The sequence below is a fragment of the Spermophilus citellus genome (assembly GCF_964194105.1).
Source record: "Spermophilus citellus genome assembly, chromosome: 1".
NCBI lineage: Eukaryota > Metazoa > Chordata > Mammalia > Rodentia > Sciuridae > Spermophilus > Spermophilus citellus.
The window spans coordinates 249,905,571-249,928,943 of record NC_138182.1 but is presented as its reverse complement, the minus strand read 5'-3'; the positions used below and the strand labels follow the sequence as shown (position 1 = coordinate 249,928,943).

The following is a 23,373-nucleotide window of genomic DNA, read 5'->3' as shown; positions in this document are numbered from 1 at the left end:
TTTCAGGGCCCTGACACCAGATGAAAAACCCACTAATTCCCTGCCCATGTTATCCTCCTGTTAGACTTGTATCTCCTTTTTATCTATTATACATTCAGTAGTAGTATATTATGGTGGCTGCTATTATTTGGATACTAAATGTGTCCTCAATCCCCATTTTTTGTTTGTTTGTATGTCTGTTTGTTTTTTGGTACCAGGGATTGAACTCAGGGTCACTCAACCACTGAATCACATTGGCATCCCCAGCCCTATTTTGTATTTTTTATTTAGAGACAGGCTCTCACTGAGTTGTTCAGTGCTTCACGTTTGCTGAGGCTGGCTTTTGAACTAGTGATCCTCCTATCACAGCCTCCTGAGCCGCTGGGTTTACAATGGGGTCTGGCTCCCCATGTGCTTTAACATATGGCTTGAATTGGGAGTGGTTGGAATCTTTATGAAGTGGGGCTTAGGGAAAGGTTGCTAGGTTATTGAGGACATGCCCTTGAAATGGTTAGTGGGATGCTGATCCCCCTCATGGTTCCCTTCATGGCCTTGAGGTGAGCAGTTTTGCTCCACCACATTCACCCACAATGATGTGCCACCTCACCACATTCTTAAACGCAATGGGTCTGACTGATCATGGACTGGAACCTCTAAACTCATGAGACAAGTAACCCTTGCCTCTTTTTAAGTTAATTATCTCAGGTGTTTAGTTAAAATGAAGGAAAGCTGACTAATGCAGTGGCAAGGATTATAAGGAAATTTTTCTATTACTTCAAAAACAGGAAATTGCCTGCAACCAAAAGATTAGGACATCCTGTTGCTTGTTCAAAGTAAGGTTAATTCCTTTACTTTATGTAAAACTAGAAAAAATATTAAATGTTATTTCATTTTCTAGAGAAAATGTCACAGACAAGATAAGTGTTCTGTGCATACAATGATTATTAGCAGCTATCTTCAGCTACACTGAATCATACAGACTTTTTCTTCAGAGGAGAGTAGTTATGATATTGCACAAAGCTCCTTTCAAGGGAAAAAAGCTAAATTTTTTTATACAATTTCTCTAAAAAAATTTGTAAGAATCTGAATAATAATTATAAGATTAGCAAGTACAGAAATGAGGAACATAGACTGTTAATAAAGTGTTAAATAAGGAGTATGCCCTGTAAAACCTGATGCTTTTGAAAATAATATTTTCTTGAAAACTCTGAGAAATTCTCAGAAAAAGTAGAAACTTGTATTATAAACTTCTGCAAAGACTGTCTATTCTTGAGTGCCCCCAACACCCTTATGGAAACAATGGAGCCAAGAAAAAATTATATTTTCAATTGTATCCTCTATATATGTGAATTATATATTACAAAAAAATGGTCATCAGACATTTGAAAAGGATCAAAGAAAAAAAAACTATACAGGATTTTTTTTTTTAAGTCATCGCACTTAGTTTGTAAAGTCTATTGGCTAAAACTAATTCACTCCCTTGCTGGGAATGAAGAAAAAGATTGTCAAAGAGATCATTTGATGTGTTTTGGTCACTCAATTAAGGAGAAGAGGTGGAGTTCAAACCCAGTTCAGCCTGATGATGAAAACTCCACTTTTGATGTAACAACCAACTTACATGGACAATTATATTAAGCATTGTGTTCAATGCAACAGTTGTATCATTTAAATATTCTGGTACTTTGGTACAGATCACTATTTCATGATTTCTTTGATACATTTTACTACCACCACATCTTTTTATATGTAATTTTGGTGCTAATTCTCCCTAACTAATTAACAATGTATTTTAAAATATAAATACATAATCTAAAAATCTTCAATACATATAATTCCATGATAAAATATGAAAACTACCCACTTTCTAACACTTAAAATAACTCAAGTTATTTCTAAGACATGTTGGAAATATTTAACATTTTCAGAAACATTTTAATAGTAAAATATTAAAGAATAAGTAATCGCCCTATTTCTTTTGTAAAACAAAGTAGTTCTTTCCACAAGCTTCTGTTCCATGGAAAAAAAAAGAAAAATTGCTATAAAAAATCCATGAAATTGATTTTATGTATTTAAATTCTTAAACAGTGAAATACTCTATGTCCTGAATAAATTTTATACCAATTTTACTGTTTTTCTACCTGCTAAGTAAAAAAATAAATAACTCCTCTAAGAGTTTGCTAGGAGAATTATGATGATAAAAGCTCAATAGCCACATTATGTTCTCATGTTTCCCTTTGGATCTCTGTGTAGAACTAGGTATTTTGTTAAGCTGCTTACAAGGCCAAGTACATTTCCCTTCCAGTATATCAAAGTTCTGTGTACAAATCTGATGGATGAATGTAATTGGATATTAAGAACCCTCATGTACATCTGAATGATGCCAGTGTCACATCCAATGCACTCAAACAAAAACTTTGGGACAATATGAAATCTTTGACATATCATTTTAAGTCAATGAAACTCACAAAAATTAATTTTCTAGAGTGAAAATTCATTGCTTATACACCCAAACACGGGGGTGCAAAATATAACACTTGAAGTCACAGTTGTTTTGTATTTGAATGCACTGCCCTCTTAGTGCCTAGATTAATATACACAGGTGAACAACCAGGGAAGAACTTAATTACCCTACTCCTGAAATGTTTGATATTTTTCAAATAACATTGTTTATGCAAATTCCAAAATTTTAAAATAATAATTTTCAAAGTTAAGATTCTATGGTCTATTTTCCAAGGTTATAAGAGAAATGCAATTTCTGATTTGCAAAGTACTTCTAAAAATTTTAATTTGTCTATTACCTCTGCATTTCTCCAAAACACATTGGATTGGAAAATGAGAATGCTGTTTTACATTATTACCACACTGCTAGTTATGTGGGATATAATTTAATCTCTCTATACCTCAGAATTTTTTTTAATAGAGAGAGTGATAGAGGGAGAGAGAGAGAGAGAATTTTTTTAATATTTATTTTTTTTTTTAGTTATTGGCGGACACAACATCTTTGTTTGTATGTGGTGCTGAGGATCGAACCCGGACTGCACGCATGCCAGGCGAGCGCGCTACCGCTTGAGCCACATCCCCAGCCCCTACCTCAGAATTTTTTAATCTCTAAAATATGAATTGAGAATAAAATCATAATAAGAATGCTTAAAATGAAAATTTCCTTTCCGATACCAGAGGCTTCAAAATTTTAATCTGGTAGCTTTAAACTACAAAATTATTTATATCACTTCTAAGTAGCATTAGTTATCTGGATGGTAATTAAATGAAAATTTAGGTATGTTACAATTTTAGTGAGTTCCATGCACATTCATATTCATCATACAATTATTTTTGTTTGGATTCTTTATTATATTGTGAATTGAAATCCCAGTTAATATCTAAAACTGGGTTAAAAAATAAATGCTATTTTTTAATACTTTAATAAAAAATATAAAGATCTACTATACCTAATGATAGATTTTTCAGATCGAAAATAGAAGAGATTATAACTGTAATTGAATAAAGAATATTTTATTATTTTTTGAAGTTCAGAAACTAGTCATCTAAATTATTTTGAGAAAAAGAATTGACCTGTAAATTCAATTTTTTTAATATTGAAATTTCTTCAACTTATCATTTCCTGGGGCTTGCCTGACTGGGGATCTATCACATTATTGCCAGGAATCTGGAAAGAATGAGTCAATCACTCAGGCAATTAAATGTTTCCATTAGGAAAACTTCCAGGCAATTAAGGTTTTTACCCTTTCACCACTTAAAAACATTTTAACATATTTCAGTACAATGAAATCTAATTTCTATTTTTCTCAAATCTGGTGTAGATTGTAAATATCCCTGATATTTTAAACAATCTTATCACCTACTTAACAGTGTTTCAATGGATATAAAACATACTGCTAGCTTTTAAATCCTCTAAAAATGAGGAAAATGTGTAGAAATTAAATAGAGAATGCAATTAAAAATAAAATGTTTGCAAAATTATCGCCTTCTGCTTGAGCACCATAGGGCTGTTTAAGAAAGGTCACGTCACAATAGCTAAGTAAGGAAACAATCTAGGTGCCCTTCAACAGATGAATGGATAAAGAAAATGTGGTATATATATATATATATATATATATATATATATATATATATATATATATATATGTTAAGGTCTGTAAACTAGTCTGGTTGGTGCCTGGCATCTTGCCAGAGGGAGTGGTTAATGTTAAGGTCTGTAAACAAGTCAGGATGGCACCTGGCATTTTGCCAGAGCAATGTTAGAGTCTGTAAACAAGTCTGGATGGCACCTGGCAAAATGCCAGAGGGAGTGGTTTGTGAAGTAACGCCAGCGAGCCATTAAGTGTGGAGATTCCTTATTGGTTGACTGCTGTATCTAGTTTATGCTAATTAAGATAAGCTGTGCTGAATGTATAAATACTTCTGTTGTCTTACAATAAACGGCTTCCACTCCTGTTGTATCAATCTACACAAGTTGTTCATCACCCCCGCCCTGTTATTTTGCTGTAGCCGGACTGTGGCATATATACACAATGGAGTATTACTCAGTCCTGAAAAGAGTGACTTTATGAAATTTTCAAGTAAATGTATGGATCTGGAGACTAACATGCTAAGTGAAATAAATTTATTCCCAAAAGCCAAAGGTCAAATATTTTCACTGATACATGGAAGCTAACCAACCTTAAGGAGAGAGGGGAATAATTGATATTCAGTAGATTAAATAAAGGGGAATGAAGGGAACAGAGGGGGCATAGGAAAAGGAAAGACAGTGGAATGAACTGAAAATAATTCTCCTATGTACTTATGTAAATACAGCATAGTGAATCCCACCATAGTGTACATCCATAGGAATGGGGTGCTAATTAGAATAAGATATATTCTGTGCTTGTATAATTATATCAGAATGAATTCTACTGCCAGGTATAACTAAAAAGAACCAATAAAATAAATGAATAAAAATAGTAAATTTATAAAAGAAAGGTTGTATTTGTACTGTGTACATGTATTCTTTGATTCAGTCTCTTCAAATCTCATTCCTGGGCCAGCTCATCTCTGCAATCTGCCTGTTACCAAAACAAAATAAATGCTTGTTGTAGTTAAAAAAAAAAAAAAAGATAAATTGATCAAAATTTGGAGAAGCACAGATAAGAGAAAGGAGTTTTCTACCAAAGCTTGATGGAAACCAGTTACCTACTATCTGGACCATCCTGCTGTGTATGGTACCATGGCGATTCTGATGTTTTTGCTGTTGAATATTGTATATATCATTTTTCTGTTCCCTCTTTTTGTTGTAGATCTACTTTTCTTTCTTTTTTTCCTTCTCAGTCCTCTCTGTGATATATCTTTAGCAGCTTGTGCTGTTTTTGCATTCTGTTCAGGGGTAGAGTTATTCAGAAAAGCAAAACATGCAAGATGTTTCTGTAAACAACTAAAAAGGATTCCGTGCTCCAATGATCAGCACACCACTTAAGTGAAGTAAAAGAAATTAGATATTAAAATTCGATTCAGTCTTTTTATGTTCTCATTGGAAGAAAACATTCAATCTATTTCATTTAATAGACATGATGAATCCTCTCTAAATGACAGCTAATAAAATTATTATACTAAAATTGAAGACCATTTTTATTGATATACTAATGAGATATTTTCATAGAGTTTTTCCCTCAATTGCTTACCTGACTTTCCAAAATTTTTGTTCATTAATTTTTAATAATAAGGTAGAAGGATAACAAAAAATCTTTTTAAATTAATATAATATTCTAAGGTGATTAAGCAATGAATGTGAGATCTAGTCCTTTATCTTATATTATCACCTGAATATACGTATGTACCCATTAAGTAGTATATTGCTCTAGTTAAAAAAACTTGAAAATATTTTGTATCAAAGTGATTTAAATGGCTTCATTTGGGTGTCATCAGTTTTAAGGGTTTTTAAAATTCAGATTTTAATCTTTTTAGTTCAACATAAACGATTTCTTATTTCATATATTTTTCAAACAAAAAAATTCTGACTCTATGAAGTAATTATCATATTAATTATGACGAATGAGCAGATTGTTATTTTGTTTTACAAAATAATTTATTATTTGTAAATGGGAGAGAAAATCTATTAGTGATTCAGATCAGAAAATTTATGGTAAATAAAGAGTTTCATACATATATTTTCTTTAAATCATGAACTTTTTAGTAACAGTGGTATCTTTGTTAATAAAGAAAATACATTCCACTAATGTTTTATTTAAAGGTACTCCATTACTCCTGGTAGATAATGCATTCTAGATAACAAATTCCAGGCTTAATAAAAGAAGGATGGATAGAAGACATGTTCTTGCCTACATTGTATTCTTCCGCTACCTCTCCTTCTGTTTATTTTCCCATTCCTTATCTTCAATTATCTTCTTATAGAGTCAGGCCGTTTAATTCAGAGACTCAATGGTTCTCCATTTGTCATCAAACACAATACAAATTATTTTGGATTTTATATGTACTAGGATTTTTCAAATACGCCATGCCCATTCAAAGTGCATGAATTACCTAGGGAATCCCAAGCATTTTCCTACCTACCTTGCCCTTTTTGTTTTTATCTCTCTGGCTGAAATCACTATTTTTCCACCTAGATCTTTTCTCTGCTTCTTCCCTCTAGTTATAGATTTTAGTTGGTCATGGAGCTGTTCACTTAGATTAAATTTCTCAGCCTCCTTGAGTAGAAATATGTCTAAATTTTCACCATCGGAGTGTGAGTAGATTGTTGTGTAGGTTTCTCTTAATTCACATCTATAGCACAGCTTCAAACATTCAGAAAAGAAAAAGTCCCTAAGGGATTGGGACACCAGGGGAAGCAGTATTTGAGATCTTGTTGAAAATGCAAATTCTTGGGCCCCACCTCAGATTTTTAATCTATTCCCAGATTTTGGGAATAGATCTCACAAATCTGTTTACCCAAGCTCTTCAGATAATTATGATGTACACTACAATTTTGAAGGCACTGTTCCAAAGGCTAGTGGGGGAAAAACTTGGAAGAGACTGTATCTATAAATGGCCATCTGTAGCAGAGGAACCCCATTGACCTGGCTTCTCTCATTTCCCAAATTTTATTTATAAAACTACATATATCCTTAAGTCATTAAAGAGTTGTGTCTCCTTCTTATAGATGCTGGTGATTTCCCATAAGTATTATTTATCCTTCTGGGATGGTATGTTTAATATTTTCACCTGCTAAGATTGAAATCTTTGTTGGGTTTCTGCAAGTTAACACTGGATGACTTGCATAACGCCAGGGAATCTTCAGCAATTTTTGCTTTCTTTTAATCTATTTATATACGTGGTTGACTGATATTCATTAAAATTTTATATATTTTACTTTATTTTATTTATTGTAGTATAGATTAAACCCAGGAATGTTTAATCACTGAGCCATATCCCCACCCATTTTTATATTTTTATATTGAGACAGGGCCTGTCTAATTTGTTTAGGACCTTTCTAAATTTTTGCCAAGGCTGGCTTTGAACTTGTGATCCTCCTGCCTCAGCCTCTGGAGCCACTGGGATTATAGGTGGGGGCACCTCCATACCCAGCTTTCATTTAAATTTTGAAAACACAAATATTTTAACCACTGTTGCATTTCAAATTTTTACCCAGTCTTTCATTTTTCTGGCTAAAATAAAACATGGTGAACTCAGGTTACACGGTCCCTCCTAATCTGATTCTTGTAAGTCTCTTCTGCCTCATTTTGCCTTTGTACTTCAGTCATACTTTCCTTCTGCCTGTTTTTGAATTGTAGAAAGCTTCTTCATACCTCCAAGTGCTTTGCCCATTTGGCTCACTTCAATATCTTCCTTCTAATCATCCTCTAGACCTGTTCTAAAACATTTTTTTCCACCCCACTGCATCTCATATGAATTAAATCAAAGTTTTAAATTTTCTTCTCATATTTTTCCTTTCCCTTAATTTCACTTGGAAATTTTTTCTAATAGTGTCATGCTTTCTGTGAATCATGTTATTGGGTGTTCTTAACCTCCCTTCCCATGCATAATGCCATAAGAAACTTGATGAGAGTTTTTGCTCACCGTAAGAAACTGTTACAAGATATCATATATAGCGAGCATTAAATAAATGTGTTTTAATAGGTAAAAAAAATCTGATAATCAACTCACTTGATACATTTTTTTGAAGATTATTTGGATCCTATTCATAAAATAGTGCTGTTTCCAGTTATTTATTAGAGTTGTCTCTATCTACTTACAATGCTGACTTTCCTGCACAATACATTTGTGTTCTATCACTTCCTGTTTATGATGTAATTTTTTTTTTCTATTGTACAAGTTCAGCATTCCAGCACTTAAAATTATTCTTAGGTGATACATTGCAGAGGTTTCTTTCACACTCTCCCCAGAACGGTAGTTTTTGCTTCATTCAAATTAAATAATTCAGTTTTCCCAAATATTCCCACCTTTGCATACTTTATTCCTGTCTTCAAGGAATCCTCTCAAAATTAGGGCTTCTTTCTGGGGCAGTTCTCCCCTGGTGATTACCTCTGCCTGCTGATTTCCTCAGCATAATTCAAAACCCATCTCCAGTGGATCCCAGTGATCTGGCCAACCAAATACAAGTCAGATGCAGGATGAGAGGGTGAGTCTTTTACACTGGGGACTCTTATAATGTTAGTGGCTCCCCAGTGACCAGCATCTGTCCTGTGAAAGTGCTTCACAGTGTATTTACAATTTATGGTACATGAGGAACATACACCAAAAACAAATACTTTAAAGAAAAAAATTTAGGGTGTGAGTTCAAACGAACATTCGAAATTTCTAAAAACATAAATCTATAGATCAATCAATAAAAGAAAACAAAATGGAACTCTACAGCCATTATTAAAAAGCTATAATGTGCTATAAACCGCAAAGAACAAAAGAAGGCTTAGTGAGGACAAATCTTTAGCACTTCTCATGGTTCTGAAACCATGGATACACACAATACACAGGTGGGAGAGTTCAACATGGAACATAGAGTATTAGTATAGAAGCTTTCACTAAGGAAAAGGGGACACAATATTCCCCAGTGAGTTATTTCAAAATATAAAAGTCAGAAATCAGTGGTATAGGTGATTTGCAGTGGACAAAATTCTTTTTCTTTTTAGTGTAATTAACAGGCTTGCTTTCCCCCTTAACTTGTTCAAAGCTTTAAAACAGCACTCAGAGTGGATGCATTTTCCCAAATGAGTATCTGTAATATCACTGCTCTACTAGAAGCCTGGTTTGTAGCAGTTCAAATGATTACATGCAGCTAACCCAAGGTTATCACACTTCAGTGTTTTTGTTTTTTGTTTTTTTTTTCTGAGAGAATTTCACAGAGATTTCCAGCTCTAGGACCTTCCTGAGACTATTTGGCAGTTCTAAGAATTTAACATACAGTTCATTAATTTAAGGTCCAAAAAAGCAAGTATATGTTGTGACCTCACGGAAAATTTCCAAACTAATTAGGGAACCATGTGGAATCCTGCTTATGGCAGTTTCATTTGTAAAGGGAGAAAAAAAAAACATTATGAGGAATTATGAAGGAAACTAAGTGAAATTGTTTTGTTGAAAGCACCTGATTTCAAAGCTCTCTCTTCCCATTATGAATGATCTCAATGACAATTAGGGTATGAAAACATTATTTATTTAAGTTCTGGGTTGATAAGATTTTCTGAGGTCATGATCATTATAATTTCAGAGACCTCCATTCTTCTGAAAACAAATACTACATATCTTACAAAATCTTTAAACCAAATTAGCAGCCCAGCTGATTAATTTCCTGATATAAGTCAAAAGAGTTTTATAAAAGAGGATGTAACATTTTTTTTTTCTGTTTTGATTAAATAACACTATAATGATCATAGGCATTATTCTAAACTGTTGCTCTTTGCTCAACCGTGAATTGAGTCATGTGAATATTTTTTGTTTCTGTTTTTGTTTTTTTATCGAACTCTTAGAACTAATAATAGCAGCAACAAATTCTTCATCTTCCTGAAACAAGGGCTTCTGATTTGTCCTACAGCAGAAAAACGCACCTGATCAACCAGCAACTAAGTAATTGCTTCAACCCTCATGAAAGGCACTTTGATAATGTGCCTTTTATTTCCAGGAGTAAGTAATCTATCTCAGAGTTCTAGAAGGAAAGCAGAATGAAATATTCATTTCTAAAAGATGATGTGTGTTCAAGCAAAATACAAATGAACAAATAGCAGGGGCACTGGAGTGTATGACTGTAGTCTCAGCTACTTTCCAGGTGAAGGCAGAAGGATCACTGGAGCCAAGGAATTAGAGATGAGCCTGAGCAACATGGTTTTATTTTGAGACCCACGCAAATAGCCACATAGACAAACAAATAATCAAGTACTTGCTCTTAACCCCTGAGGCAGGATGTTTGCCTACATGTAAACAACCAATGCTTCTATAGAGAGTCAAGTGACATCATTAAGAAAACTTCAAATCATGAATCCTGCTCCTGCTTATTGGTATAATAACACCTGTGAACATCCATGTTCCTCACTCTCTAGTGCTTTTGCACCCTCAGGTGTTTCTATGTGTGTGGCTGAAACAACAGCAGAGGCATAGGTCTTCCTATCCTGATGTTTGTATTTCTTTAGAAAGAGAGTGTACACGATGCACTGATAAGTATACGCTGAGAAGATCAGGGGAGACTGTAAAGCCTTCCAAATAGAGAGAAGAATTTATTATATAGACAGTGAAAGACTTAAAAGCATGTGAGGAGGTAGTGCGAAAGGTGTGGCAGTAGGAGGAGTCTCTTGGGTTTTTGAGAGAACTGTGTTTAGCTGCCTGGAAAAGAGATTTGGTTGAGAGATCCTTTAGAGTTTAAAAGCTGGTTTCCCAGTACTCCTTTACTCAAATTCTTCTTGAAGGGCATACTACCAAGAACCATAATTACTTTATTTTAAATGAACTGAAATCTGCTCACATTCTACAAATGAGATGTGAATAGCTTGAAAATGAGAGCAGGTTTTATCTCTGGGGTATCACTAACTTATACAAATTTGAAAGACTAGAGTGATTTAAAAAGGAAAAAAAAAAGTTCCATGGAATAAGAAATTTATGCAATAGTCCTGACTGTAGATCTTCATTTACAGGACAGAATAAGGACCTATAAATCTTTAACTAAAATCATTCATATTTGTCATTCAGGCTTTTCTGATATTTTCAGCTTTATTACATGAAATTCTACAATTCAACCATGTTTTACACATGATTACATACCCATTGGTTTCTTGGTTGAGAGACTGCTTTAATAAAGGTATCTTTAAATTCAAAAGGCGTTTAATGGGCATCATAGAAACTTTTTTCAAGATGAACAAAATGGAATCACTTTTGGGTTTTTTTGAGGTTTTTAGGATTTTAATTTTGGTAAACTGACACATAGTAATTCATGTAGAAGACTGGCTCTACCATTAAAAAAACAGATTCTGTTTAAACAACTTATTCTCTACCTACCTTGCACTTATCTACTCCCCAGTTTCAGTAAGTTAATAAGTGTATTAAGATATTTGGAATTGATAATTTCTGCAAATAAAGTGATTCTTTGGTCATATTGAAATTCCATATTAAAAACCTTCCATGTGCATCAGTATAACAAAGTAAGTTGAAAATCTTTCTCTAAATTCATAATGTGTATGTGCTAAAATCCTTGCTCTTTATAGAGGAAAACATGCACACATAAATTCTTGGTCCTGTAATTATTTGATAGCAAAAAGGTTGACAAGAAGAAAAAATAATAGTAGGCTTCACACAAAATATTCATATATTCAAATATATGAATTAAGATCTAGTAGTATAATGAAACAAGATGATCAAAAGAAGTCTCACTCCATGAAGGCAAGAAAAACTGCAGGTATACCTATAAAAGAGGGTAATAACTTAAGGTCAGTTAAAAAAGAAAGGAATGGTCATAGTGGAGAGTTTTTTAGATAGGTGTTTCTCAAAGCTAATTCCTTTGAAAATAAATAATTTAAAATACATGGAGGCTTGGCATAGAGAGCAGAAATAACTTGTTGAATATTTAGGGCACACAAATTTATGGCACACACATTTTAATAACATTGTGTCTACTAATATTTCTAAACCTATTTTTATCAGGGCACAGTTTTATATATGTACAATACTTATTATCATGACCTGTCGTACTGGCTTTGACAGAAGGTAAGGACTTAAAGGATTTACTAGTTGGGGCAGACTGCCTCAGGTTCATTGAGCAACTAATTTGAGACACAATATTGGCCATGGAAAAACCTTCCTCACACATAGTTTTACAATTGTAAAGGGTGACCCAAGATTCCTCGAGGCTTTAACTTCATTAGCACTATGTAAAGATCTAAAGGTAGAGTGAGAAGTTTCCTGATTGGACTAGTGCTCAGATTTTTTCAGAGAAAACAGTTGCTCTGCTCTGAATCCCTTCCCAAATTCTGCAATAAGTTTGTAAGAAGGCTACTTTCTCATATGGGTGTAAAGAACACCTCAACAAAACCACTGGGAATCTCAAATAGATTCACATTTGGCAGACACAAGTCTGGGGTCTGGAACTGCATCTGAGAACACGTTAACAGTCTGCAGACACAGTTGTCTGACTCTCACCAAGGAAGGCTGAATGGAGGCTTCTCGTTGGTTTCATAGAGGAGGCAGGGAACCTGAGAGATGGCCTAAGGGAAGGGTACATGGATGCATTGTGCTTCCTTGTGGACCAGATCTAAACCATAGAGGAGGACCAGCATTGCCTCCTGGGTTCTATCTGAAAGATACTCATGGAAGAGTAAGAAACTCCTAGCAGACAAAGACTGGAGATGAACTGTGAGAATTTTCCAGTTCTCATCCAGGAAATGCAGGAAAACTTAACACATCTCACTTAAAGAGTTCAAAGGATCTCAGGAGGGAAATGTTAGCACTAATCATCTGCAGACCCACACAGAGACTCTAGCTTATCACATACACCAGACACATTAAAACTGACTCTTTCCTTTCCTTCTGTTTTCTACCTTGGTGAGAAGAGAAACAACAGCTCCTCATGGGCTTATGATAGAGAAAGGATAGAGGACATGGACAAAGCCTCCTTTGTTACTCCTGGCTTCTGGCCCCCAAATACACGAATGGGGTTGGGGAGGATTTAATTTGTCCAGAAAAAAAAATCTCAATAAGTCAAATTAAAGGAAACATTGGAGAGAAAATTGCACTTTCTTTAGAATATGAAGTTGAGCTTTTTCATTAGACCTGTTATAGAAAATATACAATTTCCTGGTAATGTAGAACAGAACATTGGGGGAGGCAAAATAATAATTTAGTAAAAACTCAAAGTAGCCAAATCACAAAAGAAGGTGCAAATCAATCATACATTCAACAGAGCCATCCTATAATACCAACCCTCTCACATTATAAACTCTCTAAATGAAAGGAAAAGAAAATGGAGCTGCCTGAAAATAGTAGAATACCAAACATGACAAGCCATGAAACCAGCAGCATAAATTATAATCAAATCAATGTTTGAGTTGTAATATATATGTATGTATGCACACATATAAATGTATATATAAAAATATATACATATATGTATCTCTTTATATATCTATGTCTCTATCTATATATACATTATATATATATTAAAGTCATATATATAATTTAAAAAGCAACTGAAATGGAAAAGGCAAAAGTGTAAGAGAAACTAGAGTGAATTCTGGAGCAAAATTGACTGGATTGAATACCAATGTACTCTGAATGGCAAGTAAAAAATACTTGAAGGAAGAACATATAACATATATTAGCTAAAGTTTACTTCCTTTACATAAAAATATGTTATTATCAGGTTTATGAAAGTGAAAATATTTTCAACATGAATTTTAAAGTCTTTTGTGGCAGATTCCGATATACCTAAAGACACATACAATGAGAATATTTAAACAATTCTTCAAAAGTTTAAATGTAGAATTATTTTTAAAGCTCAGTAATTCTACTTTTAGATATACACCAAAAGTGAAACACGTACTCAAATAAATACTTCCACAGAATTGTCAGTAGTGGCAATTCTCTATTCATAATAGAGAAAGTTCCAAATATTCCCAATGTCCATCAACTATTGAATGAATATACATGATTATTATATCCATACAATTGAGTATAAATCTTCCATAGAAAGGAATGAAACATGAATACATTTTACAAGGTGGACCATCCTTGAAAACACTAGAGAGGTCACATAGTGTAAGATTACATTTTTAAGACATTCAGAACCAGAAACATAGAGACAAAAAGCTGATAAGTGTTTGCCTGTGGCTGGGGAGAGGAGGCTATGGGGACTGACTATTTAATGTGCTCCTCTTGGGCTGTTGAATATGAGGTGGAACTAGATAGACATGCAGGTTGTACCAGACTGTGAATGGACCAAATGTCACCATGTTGTACACTTCAAACAGTTAATGATGAAATTTTTTGAGAATTTTGCTTAAATTAAAAAATAATAACTTAGCAAAGACTCAAAGTGGCCAAATCACAGAAGGTTCAAATCAATTATACGTTAAGCAGAGTCATCCTATAAGATTAATCGAAAAATAGACATATAAGATCATAAAAATACAATTTAAATATTAACAGAAAGTACTGAAGAACTTTGTTGTCTAGTATAATTCTGACTAGAAAATGAGTATAATATTCTATAGCTGAACTTATTGAGGGATATTTGGACACAAATATATTTACAAATATTTTCTTTGAGCCAGCTGCTCCTGATTAAATTAGTCTGAATGTCAGAAAAAAAAAAAAAAAAACAGTGTTAACAAGTATCCTCCCTTTTACCAAACACAGGTAAGATCCGTAATTTGATGACTTTAAATACAGCAAAGATCACAACATCTTTGTATATAAATGTCTACATTATTAAAGAATTAGGATTCCTAGGTTATATCTGATTTACATGAGCCTAAAATCATAAAAACAATGGCAGCATATTTAATGTGCAAAACAGTGCTAAGCAACACAGTTCTGGAAAATTAAGATTTGTTTGTTTTTAAGAAAACATGAAGCAATGATGCAAACAAACTAGATGGGAAAGGAGGACTTTAATTTAAAGCAACTGAAGTGGAAAAGGCAGCAGTGTAAGAGAAACATCAGATATACCATATTGTAGCCTTACCTTAAATCACTATAAATTACCCCAAGCTCATTTGAATATATTACCTTAGTTCAAAGTTACCATTGTATAAAGTCTTGTCCCATACTATGCTCTTTGTTCTATACAGTTTAACGGGAGTCTTTATTTAAAAATGAACCTAAAAACAATTTTGGTGGTTAATCTTTTCATTGCCTCAGTAATGAAGAACCAACTTCTTCACTGTAATAGATGGTGGCAGTGTAATTACATTCAGGGGAAATAAAATATCTAGGTTTCCTTTCTCCTGTTGTGTGATTATAGTATCAAGCACTTCTGTAAATAAAACAGCAACTGAAATGCTGTTTTGAAAATTAAGCTATTATCATTCACTAAAAGTATTCTAGAGCAATTTTAGCCATCACTTTCAGAAATGACTTTTGGCAGCTCAAATGCCTTATACACTATCATGTGCAATGGAGTCCCCTGTGTTTTATGTTCTTCCTTCAAGTGTAAAATATTCTCATTTTCTTGTTAGAAAGTTACTAATATTTGGTTAAGGGTATTAGTAGTGTTCTGCTAACCAATGTTTAGTCCCAGCCAAAGTAATTAAGCATATTAAAAATGCAATGACTAAATCATTGCATAAAATTACTTTTTTTCTCCCTTTTGAGAAAAGTTTAGAGCAACAATCATTTTAATTAACAAGTTGTGCATAAGAATGCACAACAGCAGCTGTTTACATGCATTTTTAAAACTGAAGGGTGTGGTGAATTATCTAGCTAAAGGGCAACATATGTTCAGCTGAGTGTATGAATTGTAACATTAATTATGGTTAGAGCATGGACAGAAATACAAAAGGGCATGCCCAATGACTGCCTGTCCCCATTTAGTCAGCATTTTTCTAACCTATACTACAGAAAGGTATATAGTATAATATTGTCCATATATATATATATATATATATATATATATATATATAACTTTTCAAAATTTTTTATATATTATAGTTATACATAATATTGGGGATTTTGTTGAAATAACCATACATGCATGGAATATAATTAGCTCCCTTTCAATCCCCAGTGTTTCCTCTTTCCTCCCCTCCTCCCTCCCCTTGTTCCTTTTCCTCGACTCCACTGGTCTTCCTTCTATTTATTTATTTAAAAAAAAATTTCATGGTACTTTATACATTCACATAATGCTGGAATTCACTGTGTTATATTTATATGTACATACATACATAGCAAAATTTGGCCAATTTCATTCTGTAGTTCCTCCCTTTACCTGTCCTGCCTCCTTACCCTTTTATTTCCTTCCTTTATTCCCTGGACATCCCTTCATATAAAATTTTTGAACTATGATAGAACATGAAGCATGATAAGACTATATATCAGCTTCATGCATTTTGAAACATGTTTTTCTGTGGATTCAAAATAAGATTTTTAAAAATTTATTATTCAAGATAGAAACTAAAAATAAATGAAAGCTGTGCGATTGTCTTGAAGAATCCTCAAAATATCAAAACATTGTGCTTTCTTACTTTAACCATTTTAGCTCATTATATTTTTGATAGCCAGAAATAGATTTGTTAGTGTGAACACAATTAATTCAACTTACTAACTAGTTGATGAAGATATAAGAGATAAAACAAAATACCTTCTCTTGATACTGCCTCCTTGAAGAATCCAAAGACTGGATTAATGCCGTGGCATGACCAACAAACATGGCGTAGCAGGTGGCCCCTACAATCATGCTCAGCATGGTGATCCAGAGGTCCGACATGCTGACTGGGGCTTGGGCTCCATACCCAATGCATAGCATGTGGCTCATAGCTTTGAAGAGTGCATATGAATACTGCTTTCCCCAAGAATCATTCTGGGACATGCGGAAAAAAAGGAGACAAAAGAAGCCATTAGAATAGTAGAAGGAAAAGTGAGTGGGACCTGTACACAGAGAAATTACACAAGAGCAAGTACAGGGGGAAATCTTTATAATCGAACATTTACAGAAACACTCCTCACTGCCAATCAAGTGACTTGATGTTTTTCAAATGTTGCTTAATGCAATGAAACAGAATTAGTCCACTCTTAATACATGTACATCTAATCAGTTTTTAGTTTACTGTTTTTAAAACTAAAATTCTTTGGGGGATAATGATTTAAGTATCTCATAACAATACCAAGAATGATGATGGACTTGTTTTAATGTGTTGAGAAAACCTGATCATTCTTTAGTAATGTACTTGGAAGTTGAAAAATTCAGCAGGTGGGCATAAAGCATATAGGCCCAATTGTAGGAATTTTCATCAAAACTATGCTTTTCATATTTTAAAAGTCTAAAGTGATATATGTGTGGTGTATTTAATCCTTTTATCTTTTTAAATAAAAAACAAAGATTTTTGAAATGTAGTTCTTATAAATGGAAACTTCTTTGATGTTTGATCTCAAAGCAGTATATATAAGAATTCAAATGTTAGGTTGAAAATGAATGATCTTGTTGAATTTTTATGAAACAAAATATAATTTAAAAGGTAAAAATCATCTTGGCAAACATCTTGCAGAGGGGAAGCTGATTCCCAAGATTAGTTATTAGTTGTAATTTCTGATGTCTTAAAATTATCAAAGAATATAACATTATCAAGAAAGATGACAGCAACAACATTAATCAAAGTAGAGGGTCCTTCTGAGACTGAGGCCCTAGACAACTGGTCACACCCAGAAAGTCATCCCTGCCTTTGTCAAATTAACTCTTACATCACCATAAAAATTTAAAGTTTTTTTAAAAATATTTTGAAAAATATAGATGTTGGGCTGGGGTTGTGGCCCAGAGCACTTGCCTAGCATGTATGAAGCACTGGTTTCAATTCTCAGCACTGCATATAAATAAATAAAATAAAGATCCATTGACAACCACCAAAAAAAATATTTTTTTTAAAAAAGGATATTTTGCTTCATTGTTTTGAATGAGGTTTTTAAAAACTCAAAATTATGGATTTTAAAAAATTAAATATGATAAGGTGTAAAAGTCCAAACTCATAAACTGTGGAACATGTGAGGCTAGCAGCAAATAAATTGCCCCATTAGTTGAAAGAGTTAGGGTTCTTAAAGTGACATTCATGGTGACTTTCTTACAAAATAAAGTCATGCTGTTATATTAAATTAACCCCACATACATACAAAAAAAACATAGAGTATACACATAAAAGTATAAAAAATTATTTTTAAGGCTAGAAATGTATCTGTTTATCTGTTATAAGATACTATATAGATAGAATAATGAACCCATGCAGAGATTTTTATTTGGGAGAATGAATCCTAAAACTTTTTCATACATGAAAATACACAAGTATTCTCAAGAAAATACAAAGGTTCCCAAAATTCGAAATGCTCCATGAATAAGAAATGGAGTATTCAACAAAGAAATGTATTCTACAAAAATCTCGAGTGTTCCTGTTATTTTAAATGACAGATTTAAATTCATGAAATTCAACTCAGACCAATATTCTAAAATTGAATTCATTACAAAGTATATTACTAAATTAACAAAGGAATTACACCCTATAATAAAATATAAATGAAACTTGATTCATTTCTTAGTGACTAAATCTTTTTTGTACTCCCACATTGCTCAAGCCTTCACTTGTAAACAGCAACTGCCATCCTCTACATGATGACCTTCTGTGCCTGCACCTACTCATAGATCAAGGCAAGGACCATATCTCACTGGTCACATTACATAATCTGGTGGAAGTATTCAACACTTTTGTTGTTGCTGAGTGAAAGGGAGAATAAATAGATTTTGACAATGATGTTAAATCTAATGTAAGGTGACTTATTTCACACAAGGGGATAAAGAAACCATATTGCTAGGGCATCTTGACATCTTAGATGATACACAGATAAAATAGACATGGTTTAAAAGCCTAATGGGGGTCCAGTGGAAATGGAGCTTTAATTGTATTTTTATTATTTATTCCTTGATTTTCAGAAGAGGAAGGGTGTGGAGGGATGTCAGAAAAATTTAAGTAAATTTCCCGAAGTAATAATGGTATATAGTAGCCAGAAACTTTCACATAAGCAATTACAACTTTTTAAATTTTTCTCCTTAGGTGTGAATATGCACACACAAGTGCATACTCAAGTGGGTCTACTTATATGTATAGTACATGGGCAATTTTTTCATTATGTTTTAACCTTATCTTATGCTTTCATTCCACATACAATTGCCCAAAAATAAGACATGGATTTATCTGTAACATTCACAATGCTCATATAATCAAACACACACAGTCACACACACACACATACATGCATATACGTAGACACATTTAAACACATATTGGTTTATTCTACAAAAATGGATAGTATTTTTTGAATGAATCCTAAATACGTGAAAATACACAAGTGTTCTCAAGAAAATAAGCAAGCTTCCCAAAATTTGAAATGCTCCATGAACAAGAAATGGAGTATTCAATGAAGAAAGAAATATATTCTACAAAATCTTATAATATAATATATAATATGATCATAACTATATATTAGAAATTGGGGGAAGTAATATTTGCATATTGCTTTTATTACAAAAAAATCCTTCAAATTAATCTGCTAGTCATACAAGTGTGAATAGTTTGCTTCTAATCATACCATAACTAACTTTCCAATGATGTCCAGTTTTGCTATTTTAAACTATAATAAAAAGTATCCATATACTCAGTTTTATTTAAAAAATCAGATTTTTGAAAAATGTGTTTGTTGGTTTAAAGAGAAAAGTTTTCCATTTAATTTTATAACATATTTGCCAAACTGATTAGAAAGGCTAAAACTTTTCTAAAATCAGTTTGTGAAAATAAAGTGTAAACCCTCCTACAGGAAAAACTAGTCATTCTTTGTTATTTTATTTTCATTTCCCTGACTAGATAATCTGAAAAGTTATTCATATAATTTCTAGCTAGATTTTCTCATCTATAATGAAATTCTTATTTTTCTTCATTGAATTATAGCTCTTTGAAGATCTAATATCAACGCTTTAGATCACAAGTGACATAAATGCTTATTCTTAATTTATCATTTGCCTGCTAAATCTTTTGCTATCATTTACAAAGCAGACATTTTGATTACTTAATGTTGGAAAAGTAAGTCTGTAATTTCCTCAAGCACTGCTGGGTTTCTATACTGGTTAAAATGATCTCCCTAATCTGAGATCGTTCATGTGCCTTAATTTTTGAGATTGTTTATTTTTACATTTATTTTTTCTTATATAAGGAAAAAGAACATATTTTCTTTCATTAAAAAAGGATTATCCCTTGTGCTGATGCACAACCTTTAATGAACTTCTCATTATCATATACATAAAAAGTATCTCCTTATAGAAGTAGATATAGGCAAAATATTTCAACACACAGATATGGGCAAGGATTTTTTGGACAAGACCTCAAGAGTATATATAAACAAAACCAAAAATTTTTTAATGAGATTACATCAAACTGAAAAGCATCTGCACAGCAAAATTAAAAATAGAGAAAGGGAGAAAAAGAGAAATATTTGCAAAATATGTATCTAACAAATGGTTGATATCCAAAATATATAAGGAAGACTACATACTTGATAGCATAAATAAATAAATATCCATGTTAAAAACCGGGCAAAAAATTTAAATACACATTTCTCAAAAAAAGACATAAAAGTGGTTGGCAGGAGCCTGAATAAATGCTCAATATAATTTACCATCAGGGAAATGTAAATAAAAATCACAATAAGGTATCACTTTTCTTCATTAAGAATGGCTATTATCAAAAAAGACTGAAAGATTGTAATCTTTAATCCTGGAAAAAATGTGAACAGAAGGAAACACTTGCACGCTATTGGTGGGAATGTAAATTAGTAAATTCATTATGAGAAACAGCAAGTTTCCTTGAAATATTAAAATAGAACTGACATATGATCTATCAATCTCACTACTGACTGTGTATCTAAAGGAAATGAAGTAAGTATGTCTGATAGTCATCTGTATTCTTGTGTTCATTATTCACAGTAGCCAAGTAATGAAAAGAACCCAAGTGTCCTTAACTAATGAATGGATAAAGAAAATGTTGAACCTCTATATAACTGGATACTATTCATCCATAAAAAAAGTCTGAGTCCTTCTCGTTTGTGACAATTGTTGGAACTGGAGATTAGTACGTTAAGTGAAATAAACCAGACACAGAAAGTCAAGTGCAGCATGATCTCACTCCTATGTGGAACCTGAAAAACGTTGATCTCATAGAAGTTGAATGTGAGACTGGGGAGATTGGGGAGGTGGCAGAGGTTGATCAATGAGTACTAAGTTAGAGTTAGATGGGAGTAAGAGGTCCTGGTGTTCCATGGCACAGTAGGGTGACCGTAGATAATAATAATGTACTCTATAATTCAAAGAGAAGATTTTGAAATCTTTCACCACAAATGATAAAGTATTGAGGAATAAATATTTTAACTCAATTTAAACATTGCACAAAATATACATGTGTCAAAACACGAAATGGTGCCAGCCTTAATATATATAATTATTATGATTTTATGTAATAGTTAAACAGTAAATTTAAAAATCCTTTATTCTCTAGTGTCTCTGCATACATTGGTACTTATTTCTGAATTAAATATGTATGCTTCAGCGATCTATTTGACTATGTCTGTGCTAATAACATTTGCTTTTAATTAGTGGCATTATCATTTATTTTAAAATCATGTAAAACAAGGAGCCCTTTTCAATTCTAACCCCTTCCAATTCTTCACATAGTGCAATGAAACTTGAACAAGACCCTATAGTAAGACAGGTAAAAGTCAGATACAATCTGCTAGATATGGTTCAACTTCCAGTGCCTTAAAACTAAAGAAAAGAAAAATATGCAATAATTTAATGTGTTGTATATATGTATAAATATACATTCACACATATACATGCACACACATTAGTGAGTAAAACTGTGTCATTTATATCACATATATATACACACACCTTATATTTAAAAAAATTTTTAGTTGTAAATGGACACAATACCTTCATTTATTATTTATTTATTTATTTATTTATATTTATGTGATGGTGAGGATGGAACACAGTGCCTCACATGTGCTAGGCAAATGCTCTACTACTGAGCTATAACCCCAGTAGAAGATTGTAAAGCAGCCTATCAAATAATATGTTTTGTTGGATTTCATGACCTGTTGAACTTAATATAAAACATTAGCAATGTATTTTTAAGTATATTAGGAGGTAGTGAGTTATTTCTCTTCAATTCACATGATAGAAGTTTCTTAGTTCTTCAATTCATATTTGATTTTTTGAGAAAAATATCTCAAATTATTGAAAGGCCATGATTCTTAGGATAGTACCTCTTTCAAAACTCAGTTATATATTCATATATACTTTTCAGTTGGAGAAATTTACTTATGTTTCTCATATTTAGTGCTATGATATGCATACAAGCATTTGCCATCCACCCTTGGTATTATAGGAACATTGAAATGACTTTAAACAGTAATATGTAGTTATTGCACTACTAGATTATTATTTCCATAAAGATTGATTTCTAATTATTTTAAGAGTTTGTTCTTCTCTTTTCCTGGGTCAATTAACCCTCAAGATCTAAGTGTACTTTTTCTGGCTTTAATAATGATGATAAAATGCAACATTCACAATAACTGGAATTATAAATTAAAATTTAATGATGCATAATGTCATGCATATTTTTTCTCATACTTACTTTAATGTTGTACATTATCTTAAAATAAAAACTAAGCAAACACACACATATATCTCACACACACACACACACACACACACACACACACACACATATATATATATATATATATATATATATATATATATATTTGGTACTAGGGATTGAAGTGGAGGGTGGGGGGTGGTACTTATCCAGTAAGCCACATCTGCAGCTCATTTCTTTCTTTCTTTCTTTTTTTTTTTATTTTGAGACAGGATCTCACTAAGTTGCTCAGAACGTAAGTTGCTGAGGGTGGCTTTGAACTTGCGATTCTCCTGCCTCAGCTTCCTGAGCCTCTGGGATTATAAGTATGTATCATTGTTCTGAGCCATTATTTTTAAACTTGTCTTGTCCATTAACCCAAACTTTTTATATTAAGACCATTAGTACTGCTTATAAAATGGTCCTCAAATCAGGCATTATTTCAGCATTTTAAGTGTGATTTTTCATTTATAAAAAGCTGTCCAAGAAAATTAAAATATTTTCATGGGGCCTCTCTTTGTATAAC

The 23,373-nt window shown here is 32.6% G+C and overlaps 1 protein-coding gene across 1 annotated transcript in view; it reads right to left on the bottom strand.

Moving 5' to 3' along the window:
- The window catches only part of HCN1 (hyperpolarization activated cyclic nucleotide gated potassium channel 1), a 376,109-nt gene that overhangs the window by 98,313 nt on the left and 254,423 nt on the right, over window positions 1-23,373 (bottom strand). The window contains exon 4 of the mRNA XM_081294982.1: window positions 16,760-16,978. Coding sequence (XP_081151108.1) covers window positions 16,760-16,978 — 219 coding nt within the window. The remainder of the gene's footprint in view (window positions 1-16,759; window positions 16,979-23,373) is intronic.